At 38.2% G+C, this 18,912-nt stretch overlaps 1 protein-coding gene across 1 annotated transcript in view; it reads right to left on the bottom strand.

Annotated features, from left to right (window-relative positions):
- The window catches only part of CA8 (carbonic anhydrase 8), a 49,523-nt gene extending 30,729 nt beyond the window's left edge, over positions 1 to 18,794 (bottom strand). Inside the window, exons 1-3 of the mRNA XM_062568211.1 lie at positions 18,716 to 18,794; positions 18,340 to 18,531; positions 14,393 to 14,517 (exon numbers count right to left, since the gene is read on the bottom strand). Coding sequence (XP_062424195.1) covers positions 14,393 to 14,517; positions 18,340 to 18,531; positions 18,716 to 18,794 — 396 coding nt within the window. The remainder of the gene's footprint in view (positions 1 to 14,392; positions 14,518 to 18,339; positions 18,532 to 18,715) is intronic.
- Positions 18,795 to 18,912: the final 118 nt, after the last annotated feature.

The following is an 18,912-nucleotide window of genomic DNA, read 5'->3' as shown; positions in this document are numbered from 1 at the left end:
TGACACAGAATCAGAGTCACTGTGATGACAGAGTCTGGAAAGAATCACAGTCACTCTCTATATGAGTTAGTAGGTTTGTTAGTTCTGGAAGCCAGTTTTTCTCACTAAAAAAAAGCTCAAAAAGCATGTAAACTTTTCCTTCTGTCTAGGGTACCAACTGCTCTATGAAACTCCACAGGGTCACAAGTTCACTGAGAACAAAAGCGATTTGTGAAGCTCTGTTGTTGGCCTTATTTTAATGCTAGCTCACACATAAGATCATAGAATCACAGGATAATATAGACTGGAAGGGGCCTCTTTCTGGAGGTCAACCGGTCCAACCCCTCTTCCTCTACTCAAAGCAGTGCCAACTTCAAAGGTAGTAACTAATTCAAAGCTGGATCAGGTTGCTCAGGACCTTGTCCAATTAAGTTTTGTGAATCCCCAAGGATGGAGATCACCTAGCCTCTGCGGGCAACTTGTTCCAGCAGCTGACCTCCCTCTCAGGGAAGAATTCTTTTCCTTGTATCTAATCAGAATGTCTCTTGTTGCAACCTGTATCCATTTCTCTTGCCCTTTCACACTTCTGAAAAGAGTCTGGCTCTATCTTCTCCATATGTAGGAACCCAAGCAGGAATTGCCTACAACCACCAGAATGACAACTCTTGATTTTAAGAGTTCCTTCCAATACCCTCTCTGTCATTCACCTATGTTTACTTGGTTCTTGCAATGACAGGAAAGTCCCTATTAGCTCTGTCCCTTACTGCCATAGGCTGGTGTGCATCTATTCTCCAAGTGGCAGAGCAACCATGAGACAAGCACGTGAATTTACAGGAATACTGAGATAAATCACAGCTTATCTTTTGTTATGACATATCTGGTTAACAGTAAGAGAAGAAGAAGGACTCTGTTCAAATGTTTCTGCACTCTTAAAGGAGTCTTACTTCAATGTTATAAACTTGCTATAAAGCTGTACAATTCAGAATGACATGCTAACATAAAAAGTAGTTCATATAATATTATTGCTTTCTTTATGAGTACTTATTACTAAATTACTGAAACCCTAATTTGTTATTTGGATCTCTATAAAAAGCTGTTCAATTCCACTGGCTAAGTTAAGCAGTCCAGAACTCAGCAACAGGCCTGCACACCTTGAGGTTAATGCCAAATGTGCCAATAGCAAAACTCCTCCTGACCGCAGTTTAATCAGAACCAGGCCCTGCAAGAGAGCTTTGCCTGATGTAACCTCCAGCAGCTGAGGCAGCAGGAGTCAGCATGCAATATTTACATGACCTGGCCGAGGTCCTACCTTAATCTAATGAGCAAATATTGCCCATTGTGCTCCTTCTACAGGACACGGTGATACAGGGGTTAATCTTCTTCAGCAGATTTATTTTTGTGCTCTATAGACAATAAAAGACTGTCATTTTTAAATAATTCCTCTTGAGATCTGTATATTAAACGATTAGAACATCTCACTGTGATACTATCTTCACTAGGCTCACTTGAATCTATTCAGCCTTTGCAATTACTCATTATACTTTTCCTAATTCCTACATTCTTACTCTTTAGTAAAGAGCTAATTATTACAAAAGCTTCTTTTTTTCAATATATGCTACAGAACATGTAAATGAACCTTTCAGTGAGCTTTGTTTCTTAGTCTGATCTAGGTTACATAGATAATTCTTGTTAGTTGTGCAACCAGCAATTACAAGCTTCAAAAAATTCTGCTTAGTCTAGTAAAATTATAGGCCAAGAATGCTTCTAAAGATTTGAGATACATGTTACTGCTCCCTTCCAGTACCCCTCGTATCTTCTCAATTCTTCCTTCAATTCATATAAGCTGTACCTCAAAAGACTAGAAACTAAGTGAATAGAAGTTAAGTGAAGATAGTTAAGTGAAGATGCATCACCTATCTTAACCATAGTAGTATCTAAAATGTGTAGTCTGGAAATCTTGAGCATATGGCTTTTGTCATATTTCTGTCATTGCTGAGAAAGACAGCTAGGTTGAATCTCAGCTGTGCTTTTAGGTGGAAACCTAAAGCTGTACTTCTTACAGATCAATCCATCTCCTTAATGAAAATTAAAGAAGATTTAGAGCTGCTCTGCTAGCCATTGTAGAGTCAAGAATTGTTCTCCTGGCCTGGCTCAGGTTTGTTAGCGATCAGTATCATTCACAGCATGCCATAAAAGCTAAGGAGAGGAAATAGTATCGGCTACCTAATTATGGCCAGCATAAAGTCTCTTCCCTAGTATGAGAGAGATGAAATGAAGCTGAGGATTTCAGCTAAGAATAATGGAAGGCAACACAGCCTAGTAATACAGTGATGATGTGTAATTTAAATAATGCAGGTATTTGCATAAACAATGTCATATAAGGACAAAACGTGGAAAATTTGTGCCTTGCTATTACACATATGCGTAAGAGTCTATGAGTTGATACTTAACTTGGCACTGAATTGTTTCAGGAAGCAATTGACTAAGCTGCTGGCAGTGACCGTAACATACAGTAATTAAGCTCCTAATCCTCACAAGGGGACCCAACCAAGGATATGACCAGGGAACTAAGTTTCAAGAAAGGTGATTAAAAGAAATAGAAAGTTAGTTATTAACAGCCTGAAGGAGATGTTTAGGAAATTAAAGTTAATGAAATTGATACAGAGGCTATTTGAAAGCATCTTTGGTGAAACAGGAATACATGTATACACTCCATGCTCAAAAACAGAGCAAAAACCCATAAAGTAACAAAGCCTGCATGGTTAAACATTACAGTTCAGTCAAAATAAGTACGCTTGCTTTGAAAATGCAAATGTAAATGAAACCAAATGACCACATCATGAACTCTAAGCAAAAGCAAGAAGAGGAGGAGGAGAAAGATGAAGGATACTAAACAATGTACCTGGTTTATGTTTCTAGGGTTGACTTTTTCAAGGCTTTTGTGGTAGATAGGCACCAAAATGGCACCGAATTTCAGTAGGAATTAAATTTTACAAAAATCCTTTACAATACATTAGACATAGATTATTATCACATGAAAGACTTAGGGGAAACTCTGTCTTTGAAAGTAATGCTAAGATCAGCCCTAAGGAAGAAAGCACACAAACACAGATAACAATACTATTTGTGTTAAAAACCTCCTGATTACTATCATGTGGGCAGAGGGAAAGCACACCTTCTGATGGAACTTCTGTGTGTTACAATTTATACAGAGCCTTAACATCTAGGAAATCTAGTCAGGAGGTTAACTGTCAGACTCAGGATACGTACAGAACAAGGTGGTGACATTTCCTGAACAAAGAAGCCTTTAGTCTAAAATCAGAGAAAATATGTGGAAGCAACAAATCAAGTTGGGAGTAGAGTATAAGGTTCCCTGGAGACACTGTTCAGACAGCTTTGCAGTCACAGTATGAGATATCATACGTCTTTGATCAGAAGCTAGTTCAGAGTTAGGACAGGCAGAACAGGAATAAATGCTTAATTCTACAAAAGATGGCAGAGTAGTCCTGAGGACTGAACTGTAACGTGGCAGTAAAGAAAATTATTTTTCATTAAACAATAAAAGGAAAGGTTGCAAAGACACCTTCCAAAATACATGTTCTTTCCAGAAAAAGGACAAACAGCAAAAAAGTAGTCTAGGTAATTGTGTGGTATAACTTCAGGTGTGCCACTGAGAAGACAAGGAACAGCAGGCCTGCTGAATTGGTTGCAACACCTCCAGAGAAGCTCTAGCTGTCATTATGGCAAATCCCTTTGCTTCAGCAGTATCTATCTACATTGGTAAAGTATGGTATTGGTATTATTCCAAAAACGAATAATAAAAACATTCCATTAATATTAACTAGTGATCCTTGTTTCCTCTGACGGTTCAATCACATACAGTAGCTTCACTGCATATAAGATGCAGAACAGCTTGTCCTTTGAAAAATGAAATTAACACCTAGAAAAAACATCTGCATATGGAGCGATTCAAAAGACTACAGCTACAAACAGTAAGCTAAAAAGGGAATTAACAGGATCTGCAAAAAATCCAGCTGAGTGTTCTTTATTGTTCTGGCAAAAGCAGTTAATCAACTAAGGAAAGAAAATCAATATAGAACTAAAAAAAAAGAGGAAAAGGGGTCAAATCTTGTGTCCGCATTCTAAGCAAATACGGGCTCATCAGAGAGAGGATTCATTTCCACTATATAAAAGGTTAGGAAATGAAGTTGATGTCGAGAAGATATCACAGGGCCAAACGCTACTGCAATTCTTGTAGTACCAGCAGGGAGACAAGACATAAGCATGAACTGCCTCCACGCAACCACAGCACCAATATTTTTACATGTGTTAAGTTTTTATGGAGGAGACTGTGATCTCCAGCAAACCTTGCAAATTCCACCTAGACCCCTTTCATTCAGGCCTTCAACAGAAGACTAAAGTATCTCCTTCTCATTAGCTCACAGAAGGTGATTGACATGGGACATCAGATTGATGACAGTTTCTTAGGGAAAACATTGGCAAAGCATCATCAGAAATAGTCCTGCAAACATCCTGATGTATAAGGATATAAGTTGCTTGGAAACTTGTATAATGTTAGACAGTGTTATAGGGCAATTATAAACTGTATTTTATATTTCCTCAATAATTCTGCTTTTGCCTCACATTTGTTGATTAAACTGTACCTTTCTGTTTCTGAATTGTTCACAAGCTGGCTTTCTTAAATACAGCAGCATTTTTAATTTAATGTTACACTTATTCAAGCAAGACAGTAGACTGCTGAGTAACAGCTGGAGAATAGTATTTCCTTCAGGTATTATTTATCAAATAATAACATTACACTTAATGAATCAAATTACTACAAATTATCAAATTATATTACAGTGATATTGTTGTTTCTGCTTTATAGGATTTAGCATTTATAAAGCTAAACAATGGGGTAGAGAAAGGAAGAAGGGAAACTGAGGATACCGTAATTTGTAATTTGTATATATTTATTTTTCTTCCTGTTTCAAAGTACAAACATTGTTTATTTCTAGTGGCATGTACATGAGATAAAAAGAAAACAGGAATTAATCAAAAATAAAATCTTTCCCCAACTGTAATAAATATTATACAGAGTAAGAAAAGGAATGAGGAAAAACACCCTTGATCCTAGATTGCTGTCTTTCAGCATCAACTAGTTCACTGAAAAATAAAAAGTTACATAGTTCTTACAGTCACCTTCATATGTCAGGCTCTTCACTGCACCAAGTTTCTGTATACTGTACGAAGCAAGGAGCTCACAGAGCAGGTGCTTGTTCCCCAATATCATACGTGGCCCCAATAAACATGGAAGCTGAGGTGCTTGGGTCTGCCTTTACCTATGCTAACTGGGATAAACAGGCATTCAAGCCTTGCTTCTCCCTTCCCCTGAACTATACAGGCTAGGAAGGAAAAGGCCCAAGACCTTCCATTCTGCTTTTGCTCAGTCTGAGTGGGTGTACGTGGAATTCTTCTCAATCTGCGTGGGTGTACGTGTGTGGCTGCACGTGCTTTCGTATCTCTGTGGTTAAGAACAAAGCTTGGAAAGAGGACTGGATCTCACTGAACAGTTAACATTACAGGCTATCAATGCCATCAAGAAGAAGGAAAATACAAAGAAATGATAAATTCCATGAGCATTATTTATATGACTAGCCATTTAATATAAACAGGCCCAATTCCACAAAGTGTTGGCTGCAATCTCTCATCTTGGATTTAAAACCAGTGTTCATATGTGGAAGGATTTAAACCATTGATTTAATTTTCACCAATAAATTCTCTAATGAAAGCAGAATAAAAATGTTTTCTCAGTTAATTTGCTAAGTTTTATTGATAACTGATCTGAATTCCAGAGTTCTGTGTCTCCTTCAAAGCTAAGGGTCGCTCTAAAAAGATGAGAAGCTGCAGCTGCATATTATCTTCTTCAGTCATAATGCTGACTGCTCTCCAGTGAGTATTTGCTCTTCCATGCTACATTCTTCTAGGAAACTCAGTCCGTTTTTCTTCCTGATGCTGGCCAATTTTCCTTCAAATAATGAACTTCATTATCCAACTTCAATAGTTTCTCTTGAATTGTACTTTTACACATTGCATAACAGTATTATAGTTTTCTTCTAGCCTGTAATTCCACAAACAAGTTAAACTCCCAGAATTTTGTTAAACTTGAACAGTTTCCAATCCAGTTCATTATGTGGCGTACTGTTGGCACAATGGGAAAGCAGGAATGAACAGACAGACTACCTCACTGGCAACAGCGTGGCCCAATTTAAAGTGTTTACGGACTAAGGCATCAGATAGCTTGTAGGTAAATTGCTGAACTGTTTAAAACCTAAATTACATATTTTGGTATTGCTGTGTCTGAAAATCTTACTAGAATTCAACCACCTAGGAATCATGAGTCAGCTCTCTGACAGTTCAGAAAAAGACCTCAGGTGTGACCATGGCCAAATATTTTGATCTCTCTGAACGTTTTTTTAATTGTTCACTGGCAAGAGCAGACCTTGCCTCCTACATGCTCATGTTGTAAGGATTACACCATTAGTGTGAAGCACTTACACAAGACAGCAAATACAAAGTTTCTCAGCTCTTATATCATCTAAAAGTTTCATTCTTTACCTGTTAAGAGCCATGTGTGTACTGTTAGCACTAATAATATGAACCTTCAGTTTTAAATTAGCACCACAAAGCTATTATCACCCTCAATCACACACTAGGTCCTACCCAGGAATTGGTCCTGACACAACCGTACAGCACAGAAAGGGAGGAAATAAAGAATCTCCTTTCCTGGCTTCTTCCACCAGTAATAGGTCTTCAGATATTAAAAAGTTAGGCCTAGTGCTTACGGCAACGCACCAAGACATGCCTGATCAGGAAACTGAGGCAAGATGCAAACAGAGTCCCAACAATGATCATGGTAGAAATTAGAATAGGAGGAAAAATAGGTCAAGGGCAGACAGTGAAGACAAACTGTGGGGAGAGACCTGAGTAGCCATCTTACCGTGTTCAAACTTGAGCTTAAATCCTATTCAGAATCTTCATCTTCTGTGTGACTATACAAGGTCTTCTCCCATGGCAGAGTGAAAGCATAAGTAGCCACCTTGTTAAAGTTAAGAATGAGGTTTACCATAAGGGATATCATGATAGCAGTCTCAATATTCATGAGTGCAAGCACTTTTACAAAGATATTTCTGTGAGACAGGTAAGGAGAAGACAAAGCCACGCTTCAGCTCAAGAAATGTAAAAGATTTGCATCTTTTGAAAGTGTATCACAGGCTATATTGTTTCCACAACATACAAAATAGCCAAAAGCTATTTTGTCTTCAGGGTTACTTGGTTCCCTTAATCAGGATGCAGTGCCACCAGAGCTGTTACTACAGGCTATGACTGAATGTTACATCTCAGCCTGGCATGACTGTAAGAAATCTGGTATAAAGCGCAAAGACTGGCCTTCAACTTTTGGTACAAGTGAACTGAGAAGCTGAGGTAAGATGGCACAGGGAACATAGAAAAGGGCCTTTCTCGATTCATTTTTCATTTCCTTCTCATTCACATTTCCTTCTACCAAACTCCTCTCCATCCATGACATTTCTCCATAGAAGAGTTTTTCCTATTATGCTCAGTCATCTGTAGTTTGGACTGCTTATATCTTAAAAGAATACTGGAGTTCTTTATAGTGGTAGAAGCTAAAAATCACAAACTATCCCAACTGCCAGCTCAAAATAGCGTACGAGACACGAAGCTTGTTCTGAATGACTGGCTGGAAATAAGACAATGCTTAAAAGAGAGACAAAAAGATAAAGAAGTTTCAGGATAGACTGTTAATGCCACTCTTCTTCAACATGACTTGTATGTCTTCCACAATCCAATAAGTAAATTGTAGATTTTGCTCAGAAGGCAAATCACATGTGCCACATCTAAAGATATATACAGTTCTTCCACAGAGTTTAATTGAGTATTTCTCAGAGACTAGTCAAGCTAAAAGCATGTTTGTGCTAGCACATCAGCCACTTCTGCACCTGGATTCTTCATACAAAGAAGTATAACTAACTCTCTACACTATGAAGTATACAGAAGGATTCCCTTAAAAAAATCAAACTATATGTGACTGAGCAAAACAAGGGCCAGTCCGAGCTCATATTGACAAATTACCTAGAAACAAAGTACACTTCAGAGACTTAGTGTGCCTATTCAGGTCAAATCAACCCTCAGCCACAATAAAAATGTAATACTGAAAGAGCTTAGCAGCTAGTAAGCTCAAGAGTTATGTGCTGCTTGTGTGCTTTTACAATGACAGTAATCTTTTTTTATCTTGTCAATTTTCCTTTAGTATACTGGGAGATAATGGAGACCTCTCGATTTTGTACCACTGCAAAAACAAACAAACAAACGAACAAATTTCCCATCAATTAGGATCCTGCAGAATATATGGTATACGGAAAACCATAGAAAAGTGCTTAGAACACTTGCACATATGGGTCTAGAATCACATGCAATGCAATTCAGTGACAGCCATGGAATTGGTCTCAGGATCAATTTTGCCCATGGAGTGTTGTGTAATGCTAAGTATTATTATTATGCTAGAAAAGCATAATGCGTAGAAGATTGTTTCTTTATAAGTAAGTGCTGATTTGGAAAATAAAACTAAAAACATCTGCTTATATAATGGCCTGACTCTCCCGTGTCTTTCTACAATCATGCACTCAAAAATTAGATTATGTCCAACAAGTATATCTACTTTAAACTATCATTGGGGTTATTCATAACCTATAAAGGATATAGCTAATACATGAACGTAACCAGTTTTTTTAATAAGAACTATTTTAATCGTCGCTCAGTATACATCTGCAATGATTCTAAAATTTAAATAATCATCCAAGCCTAATTAGTTAATTTTCCACTAGAAAACCTGAAAAATTTCTATGAAGAATTCCAAATTTTAGCAATAAGCTAAGTAAGCCACCCTGAATACTGTTCATTTTGCTTCCTGTTAAACTCATAACTGCCTGACTTATTTCATTCATAGGTCTTGTACTGCCAAAGGAAGGAGAATGAATTAATTTTTTTCAGAAACAGAGAATCAATACAATCAATTAAGGCAACAGGATTTATTCCTCAGTCTAAAACCTTATCTTATAGAATTTATGTTTCAGATCACAATCTCATTAAAGCAGCTAGCAAAAATCCCACAGATTTCAGGACAAGGCTCACATACTGGAAACTATGGTCATTATGAGTTAAATCCTTCTTGCCATTTTCATCTAACTGATCCCACTAAATTCAGTAGAAGTTTCTATATAAAGAAGGAGAAAAAGGCTTGCATATACCCTATCTCCAAGACCTTCTGTTACAATTGCAAATATTCTGGGCTTGGGGGTTTGTTAACCAAAAAAATTTGCTAACAAGAAAATTAATAATTGAATAAACAGACAGTAAGAAGATCAAATAAATTCCTCAGTTCCAGGTAAGGTATCAGTGTAAACAAAGATCATTTCATTTGAGGGGAACGTGACTTGATCTTTCTTATTTAAAATTGTCTAAGAATAAACTTCCACAAAGAAAGAATACCACTTTCTCTCATGAAAGGCCAGAAAGGGGATGCACAGTGTGCATATATCTGATTTCAGACCAGGTATTCAGAAATCTCTAAGTCAAAGACTGTAAGGATTTGAGAGTTGAAAAGTACAATGTTAACATTCTAACCTGAAGCCCCATAACTGTAACTCTGTTTGGTAAGATTTTTAGGCAGGTATCATTTCATGTAAACAAAGGAAAACTTAATGGTTTAAATTGGACTGAGAGTGTCTGAATTTTTTTTTTACGTTATCTTTAAACACATTGCAGCAAGTATTCCATTAGCTCTGAAAGAGATTACAGAATGAATTAGTTTGCTTTTCATTGCACAATATAAAGGAAAATCTTTTTTCCTGTACAGAACTGATTCTGGTCCTTCAGACAACTGGGTTTTACTCTGTTGTACTCAAAAACTGTAGGACAGACAATAACACAGTTTTTAATCTTCCTGAACATCTCGGAAACATTCTTAACATGATTTTCTGCTAATTCTCTTCTACTGAAAGCTTTCACGTGGTTCAGAGCTAACACAGTCCTACATTTTAAAGAGGATGGATTACAGAAAATTATCCTCCTGGTTATACAACAAGCAGCAAAAATAACTTTATTTTCTCAGTTTTGTTTCAGAGCAGCCTGAAAACAACTATTCCCTTAAGGTCAGATTATGCCTTTAGTGACATCATTTTTTGAGTAATTAAGAGGAAGAGACACTTTTAAGGCATAACTTACTTTCCATTTCCCTTCGCTTAAAGAAGTAATAAAAACATAGTAAAACTTATCGTAAGTCATCATATGGCTTGCATTCTCCTGCCGTCCGTCCTGTCTTTTATAGACTCTAAGCCAACTGGGCCTAGCACTACAGTATACTATGTTTATACAGAGTCCAGGTACAAAGGGGTTCCATTTTTAGCTCCCTTATATGCTATTTTAACCTTGTTAGGAATAAATGTGTTGATAGCTGAGATGAGCAGTAATTTTGCTACTCCTCTCCTTATCTTCATCCTATACAGCAGAGATGAGGGAGAAAGTCCAAGCTTCATCGGTTCATTTGTTCTTCCTTCTCCAACCCATACTCTTGTCATGAGGTAGAGGAATTAAGATGTGGAATAGTCCTGGTTTTTTACACTTGAATCAGGTTGAAGTAATTCACACATGCCTATAAGTGTCGGTTTTACTGCTCTGTGCAAATGTGTACTGTAAAGTGCAGTCTAACCTTTGGTACCTTGTTCCATTTGCTGGCAAGAAACTACTTTTCATTGTTAAGACTATTATTAAAAAATTTAACGTAAGCGGTGGCCAAAGGGCAAAGTAACACTATTTATACACAGTAAAAGTACTTGCTGAGAACGATTCCTGGAGAAGCTTGCACAAATGTCTCCTTCCAATTTCTGGCCAAAAGGTAAGAAGGCCTTTTGTGGTTTTTTTTTTTGTTTTTTTTTTTTTTTTTTTGGAACAAAGAAAAGAGTATTGTACAAGTATGTACACTATGCTGCTTTTCTTTTGTTTAAGAAGACATGCTATGATATTTACCTTTGACACCTATTTTTTTGTTTTCTGATTGCAAGCACTGATGTTTCAGTGAAAATGATAACACTAAGTATTATTTGCAAAATTCTGATTTCTTCAGTCAAGAAAGGTGGAAAACAAGTCTTTGCTTAACTTTAGACAGTAATAAAAATAACAACTCACCCTCTAAGTCATATGAACAATGCTTTTCTCCAATGTAAATTGGTTCAAGAAGCTGTTCCAGAGGTTACACAAGCTAAGAAGTCTAACATTTTTCACCATGAATCTATGTATCCTAACCACGTCTAAAAACCCCAGCTGTCTAGTAAGAAATAACAGATTGTTGCACACACAGGATATTGCTTAATTAATACAGAATATTGCTTAACCCCTATCAAAACAGTTATGGATCAAAGGTGAAGAGCCTCAGAAGTAAGTGAAGAAGTAGTTCTCTTCCAAACTTTGAAAAATAGCACTGTTTTTTAAAGTCATGCTTTACAAAGATCATTACACTGATAGTCTGAAGCTGTTTTGCAAATATCTGGTCCAACAGAATAAAACAAAGTCTTTAAAACCTTCAGTCTTAAAACCAAACTGCTGCTTCAGTCAACAATTACACGTATCTAGATAGTAATCTCACACAGATCTGTTCAAATCCAAAGTTGCTAAACTGGCTTCTGTATAACTGTTCAGGACTTACAAGAGTGTAACAGAGTATATAATCTGCACCGAGTCCGTTGTGTTCTCAATGCACTTAGTTAAACCAGGCACTTTTAGTTTTGTATTACTACTTTTCCATTGGCTTGTCTTCCCCATAAAGGGTCAAGAATTTAAAGTCTTTATCATTTGCTTTGTAAATTCATTTCTAGCTTCCTAAGAAAAAAATCTGACTAGATTTGCTCCACTACCAGATCTGTCTGCTTATTTTGCATTTAATATAACATGAGAGTACAAATTCCCACAAAGTGCTTGTATATAGCCAAAACAGTCATCTATCACTGTTTGTGTTAAGTAATTATCTACCAGTCCAGCAAAAATCAAGCCCAATAGGTGTTCAGAATATGTTCATTTCAAACTAAAGTGCAAATTAATGCTAACGCTAAAAGTCAAGAAAACAGTTTTTCTGTTCCCCTGATCAAAGTGACTCTTCTCAGCAAAAACAATTAGGTGGGGCAATCCCTGGAATGGAAAATCTTCTGTTCTGGAGCCTCAGATGTACTGCTCCATAAACATTTATAGTGGTCACAAGCACTTATTTTACTGTTGCTCAAGGAAAATATTTGATTTGGACAATTTGAGCTGGATTTGATATAGCAGCTATTTATGTATATAGCAGAATGGAGTGAGACTCATCCACCAAACAGACTGCCCTGCACATTTTGTGCACCACAAGGCAGATGATGAATCTGTCCAGTCAGTACACCTGTGTGCAAGTGACTCCAGATAAAACAGTGACAACAGTGCTGCAGTTATCTGCCTGCCAAATTATATACTCATACTATATTTAAAGTGTATTCTAAGTCAATTGTTTTTGCTACAGTCTTCTTGTACCATTATTTCTTAGGATCAGAGTTTAACTGAAAGTTGTTTAGATGTAAGAAGCAGGATAGCACTGGCTTGCTTATCTTGAGATGATATTCTTCAACTGTGCCAGCATTTTGTTTGTGCAGCTGCCATGCTGCTTTTAAAGCAAGTGAAGAATGAAACTCCTTTATGACTGATTACTGCAGCTGACTTGCACCTCTGGGTCAAATATATTTCTCCCTGTACTGAAACGGAGCAGAGAATTCTGGGGTTTCTGCAAAGTTCACTAGTCTGTTCCCACATACCACCAAGACTGTTTGCAAAGTGTTCTTTAATAAACAAGGAAACAGCAGACCCAGCTAGACACCCAAGTACACTGCTTGCCATAGTTCCTAACAACATTTCTTGATCACCACATGCTGGATCAGTCCTGAGGAACAGCACTGAGCAGGGCTGTTTCATAACAAATTACTTCCTGTCTCAGGCTAACACTGCAATAGCCTGAAGGTCCTACTGCCCCTATAACCCCTGCTCAGGAAAATTCGAGGCAGAGGTTATTCCTTTGCTTTCACTTTGGTTGGCAAGTCTTCTCTGTTCATGGGTATCTCCTGTATTGATAGGATTTGTCTGAAATTAGCCTGCAAAGCTATTATGCATGGCTTTGTATCAGCTTTGTTTTGACAGACCAATGCAAAATAGTCAACAACATAGATCTGGATCTCTTGTCCACAACTATTAAAGCCAGTACCTGAACAACCATATGACCTAGATTGATGGTGTAAGTCTGCATGGTTTTTATGCTCAATTCAGCAGTATGTGCTGCAATATTTTTTATATTCTCTTCCATAAAGCAGTTCTATTCTAGCAAACTGGAGCTCATGAATATACTACAATAACAAATTCCAGATAAAAAGGAAATAGAGTTTCAGGCTCCCAAGGGATTATTACAAATACACAAGGCAAAAATAATTCAAAGAACTTGGAAGAAAATCTTGATAGTTTCTTTAAAACTGATACAGTGCACAACAAATGAAAAAAAAAAAAAAAAAAAAAAAGATGCATAACTGAAGTCACCAAACATCAGAGCTGGTATCTGTTAAAGCTAGCACTGCAGCCCAGGGACTGAGGGTTACTTCAAACCACTCCTTGGTAAGTGTAACCAATGAAGTAATGGATAGTGAAGTAAAATGAAGAACAGCTGCTGGAGGTCAGGAGAAATGGGTCCTACCATTTCAGCTGCCTAGGAGCAAAAGCTGACACCCCGTGAACAGCTGAAAGTTTTCAGATTGCACTATCACTTTGCTTGAATTTTGAAATTTGTAATTCATTGGGATATGAAAGAATATAACTAAGAATCTCACATAATCCTGTTTTCAGATAAGTAAAACTATTTCATGAACAAATTACCATATGCTTACTCCAAATTTACCTAGTTATTATTCACCATGAAAATATTTCTAGTAGCTATTTCTCCCCACCTATAGTTACTAGTAAAGGTGACAGGAAGTGCTGAAATAGAAGATCTTGTTAGAACACTAATATTATTAAAACAGAAGTTAATAATTCTGCAAGTTAACCTTATGACCAATGAATCACACAATGTGATGAGTGCTGGAGGCATTCTATTCCAGATGCATATCCTAATTTACCCGCACTAAAGCACACCTCAGCAAGACAGCTTTTTGGTTGAAATACAAAGCAATAAAATGCTGAGCTAAAAGAATCTCTTTTTTGAAATACCAGGAGTTCAGGCTATGATTTTAAATCTTGTGCATTTAACAGGTCTTATGCAATGTGGCATCACTCTTACCTCCATGGGAAAGGCTTTAAAATTAACCGTGTGTTCAGAACCACGCTGGTTTTCTCTCCCCCAGTGAAATCGAACATCGTGTAGTTCAAATTCATGTCCACGAGGTAATGGCCCACCTACTAACACTGGAAAAGAACACAAATAGTAACAAACTTGGCTTTCCAAGCAGACAAACCATTGAATGTATTTTTTCAAATACAGTGGGGAGACTGTTGCACGGTTCTTTACTATGAACTGTATTAGAAAGAAGAGTAAAGTTGACAGACTTAATAGCTTTACTTTTTGAGTACCGTCCAGCTATGGAATCCAAATTCATACAGCCACATACAACTGTGAAAATACTGTTATGTTATATTATTAGCTTTTTGATGCAGAATAGCTGGCCATAACACAAAATAAAAGCATTATAAAGGTGTAAAGGTACACCTTTATCAGTCAGAGCAGTGAATAAGTTCAAAACTCTTATCAAGACAGTAGCTCTGTGTTCTAAACATATGGTGAAGAGATTCTTAGTTAAACTGATAACTACCACCAACTTGTCCAAATGCTTAATCTCTATCACCTGCATTTGCTCTGAGTCATGGAAACTGATAAAAACTTTTGGTTGCCAATATTTTGCTTGGTAAAGATGCTCAGTCATATACCACATGTCAGGCTTCTGAGATACATAGAGCCTTCATATGCCAATATAATCAAGCCTATCCTGCAGTAGCAACAATATACCTAACTTACAATCAGCTTCTAGGCTGCCATGCTGTTTTTTACTGCTGTTTCTTTAAACATTGATAATGTCCTAAAAGCATCTGTCCACAACTGCAAGACAAAGAAACTAATCTATATAATAACTCTTCTGCATTAATACAGCTTTTCACTGTAAAAATAAGCAGTGAAAACACCAACTGTACTTATATGAGTCACAGTGTACTTATGAATTTATCAATGGAAACATTTTGTCCAGGAATTTGTGAATCTGCTTCAGATCAAATAATACTCTGCAAGTCATAGGTAACTTCTTGCTGAAATCACTTGAGTATTGGGCTTGATTTTACTTAAGGGCATTCATAGTCTTCCTTGGAATCCATTAAATTCTAGTTTCCATTTCATAGACTTTGAATAAACCTTTTACAGTCTCTCATAATCTGTAAAGGCTATTAATTGTATAATGTACAGCTTTAAGGGTATACAGTTCCATAACAAAAACTCATTTTGAAATACACATGATATGTCTTACTCAGAAATTGAATCATATTGCAACAGTACAAATACAAAAACAAGAGTACAGAGCTATAAAACCAATGGAAGAAAACTGGCAGTTACAGTTTTCACAATCAATTACATTGGAGAAAAAGTGAAATATTCAGACTAATTCTCCCTTAACAATATACCATAACTAACAACCACTAGGTTTTCTAAAACAAATCATCCTAAATGTAGTTATAGATTCAAATTCACATCTTAAACTTGTGATGTCTTTGCTCATTTTACCTATATCTATATCCTATAGTGCAAATTTGCAAATCTGGTGAACATGAGGGAAAATAATCAGTTAAAGTATTTGGGGAAATCTGGAAGAATAAAGAGAAACATAGTATTTTATTAATGCTATTTTTTAGGAAAGCAGAGTATTTTCTCTGATTCAAATTATTGCTCTAGTGTATGTGTAACCAGAACACATGTTCTCTCTGTGATGTAGTTCTGGATCTGCATGAGCTTTCAAGAGTTTATTTCTGAGGCTCAATTCACAGCACCAATCCCACGATAATAGTATTTCAATGTATTAAGCATGTCTATCTTTGTTTTGCCTTTCATCAAATTCTGATCCTTGTCAATGCATGAAATCTTTTACTCTTCTTTGCCTTTCAGCAATTTTTGACCTTTATTAGAAAATAATTCTGAAACCATCATCCACTGTGCATCATCCACTGGCTTAAGAGAAGTCTCTGTAACCTCTGAAACATTTTTCAATATACAGTTCCATTACACATTCGGTCACACTTCTTCCAGCTAATGTATGACATACGTATGATGATCCAACTGGAAGCAGCCTGTAAGAATATTTTATAACAAGCAGGATTTGGGAATTCCAGATGGACTGTGTATCCTAAATTAAAGGACAAAATCAATCATCACTAATGACAAACTGATTTTTAGTATGTCTCTTAATCGTTTTACTTTTTTCTATCAAGAAGTTTTACTTTGGCTGTTAAAATTACAGTTTACACATTAACTGGACAGAGTTTCAAAAGCACTTAGCGCTCAACAGTTCCTATTAAAATAATCTGGTTAAACGGACTTGTCATTAGAGATCCCCTGTGAGGAAGAGAAGCTGCTTGAGTTTCCGCAATTGCTGAAAATTAGCCAGTATACTAGGTCAAATGCAGCTTATTAACTCTTTTCTCCTCTAGGAAGGGATAATGAATTTTGTCCCTACCCCCTAGAAAAAGAAAAAATTCCATAAATGGAGAATGAGAAGTTATGTGATATGAAATCCAAAGAAAAGCTGAAACTAAAATGAGATTTCCTAAATCCTAGCACCATACCCCAATCATAAACTTTTATGCTATTTCACACTGTTTCTTGTATTTCAAAACTCACCAGTCTGGCTATTACACTATTCAAGTTTAAAAAGAAATTTCCTTCCTCTAAATCTCCAATGCTTTTCCACATGCATGTCAGTGTGTTGGTTTGTTCTTATTTCTATATTACTGCTATTAACTTCCAAACCTCCCCTGGAAAAGGTACAGTTGAATGATAAGCATTTTGGCATGCAAGTGATGATATTTGGGGGTCACTCTTAGCTCCTCTGCAAGAATATTCAAGAACCTTTCAGATCTTGCAGAGAAATCATTGTTCCTGGGAACAGAGCTCTGCTTCTGAGGAAGGCAGTAAAACTGACTGGAAGTACAAAATTACTACTCCTTTGGAAATCTGCAAGATTTTGCGGAAAGAAATGTTCTGTTTTTCAATAAAGTACAGATACATAAATATAGATATTAAATATAGGTATATATAAATTATAAATAAAATATAGCATGGGAGAGAAATTATAAAGGAAAACATCATTATTAAAATAACTGAAATCTGTTTAAAAAAAAAAAAAAAAACTATGTAAAACTGAACTGACTTTCTTGCTCCTATGACTACTGGTATCTCAGAGGGAAACAAGAAGTTGCAACAGTTTGGGCGATCCTTAGTTGTTTAGCTGCCCCATAAAAGCCATGACTAGCTAATGTAAGTTAGAATAACTTAGACACTCTTCCAAACACGTGGGAAGCAGCACCAGAGTGTTTAGAAAACACACAGGATTTTTTCTCCCTATTTTCTTGACAATCGTTTCCTTCATAGAGAATAGGTTATCTAGATTAAAGGTCTGAGTCAAGAGATCCTGCAATTTTATTTGAGTTGGAACTGTTTGTTTTAATGGCTTCTAGTTCTTCTTTGATGGATGCTACTGAAAAACTCTTTTAAGAAGTGAGGACCATTTTGCAACCTGTTCCTTACGAACACTCTAAGTGCCTGTAATTGTAGTATCTATCTTAAACAAACTGTTGAAGCCTACAGTTATTAATCAGAGCTCACTCAATCGAACGGAGAACTTCCACGCTCGTCGGAGCGAGGACCACGCTTGCCAGCTACACGGAGCGGCATCCCGCTATCTCGGCGATAAGCCGGACTGCTTCCGAACGCGGACAACTGCCAGTGACAGTGAACGAGACGACACCACCGCAAAATAAAACTCTGAACTTGCTCCGAAGCAACCTGCGGGCCGCGAGCCTGGAGCTGAAACCTGCAGGCAAAGCCCCTCGCTCCTTTTCGGACCGAAGAGCGCAGCACAAGCTGGCAGCACCTCCTGGTCCTACGCCCCCCGGGGCAGGTCTGCAAGGCAGCGGGCGCCCGGGCGGCCGCCTCCGCTCCGGCGGGAACGCGCGGGCAGCGTTTCCCCCTACCTGACTTCGACTTCAGGACGATCTGAATCGAATGCCCATCGTTGATCACCTCGCAGTCGCGACACACCACGTAGTTGGGCGACAAACGCACCTCCAGCAGCGCCGGGTCGTACTTCGCTTCTCTCGAGTTCAGGTTAATCGGCGACTGGTACTCCCCGTTGGCGTCCGGGAAGATCAGCCCCCACTCGACCCCTAACGCCAGAGGAAGGGCCGTGAGGCGGCGGCGGCTCCCCGCGCCCCGCCGCCCGCGCTCCCCCGGCGCCTCTCGGCTCTTCCCCTCCGCTTCGCCTGTGCAGTCCCGCGCCCGCCCCGCTCCGGCCGCGGGGAGGGTTTCTGCGGGGCGGGGGCCGCCGCTCGCTGCCCGCCGCCTCCTCACCTTCCTCGTAGCCCCACTCCGGAGCGTCGTCCCGGCGCGGGCAGCGCTCGGCGCCCTCGATGAGGCTCCTGTCAGCCATGGGCGGGCGCTGCCGTCGGGCCGCGCCGTGCGAGTGTGTGTGCGCGAGCGTGTGCGAGGGGGCGAGGCGGCCTCGGCGCTGCCCCCGCCCTCCCCGCGGCGCGGGTGGGGCCGAGCCG

This window comes from Rhea pennata, chromosome 2, assembly GCF_028389875.1.
Source record: "Rhea pennata isolate bPtePen1 chromosome 2, bPtePen1.pri, whole genome shotgun sequence".
NCBI lineage: Eukaryota > Metazoa > Chordata > Aves > Rheiformes > Rheidae > Rhea > Rhea pennata.
Note: the sequence above shows the minus strand (reverse complement) of the source record. Positions and strands in the feature narration are given on the sequence as shown.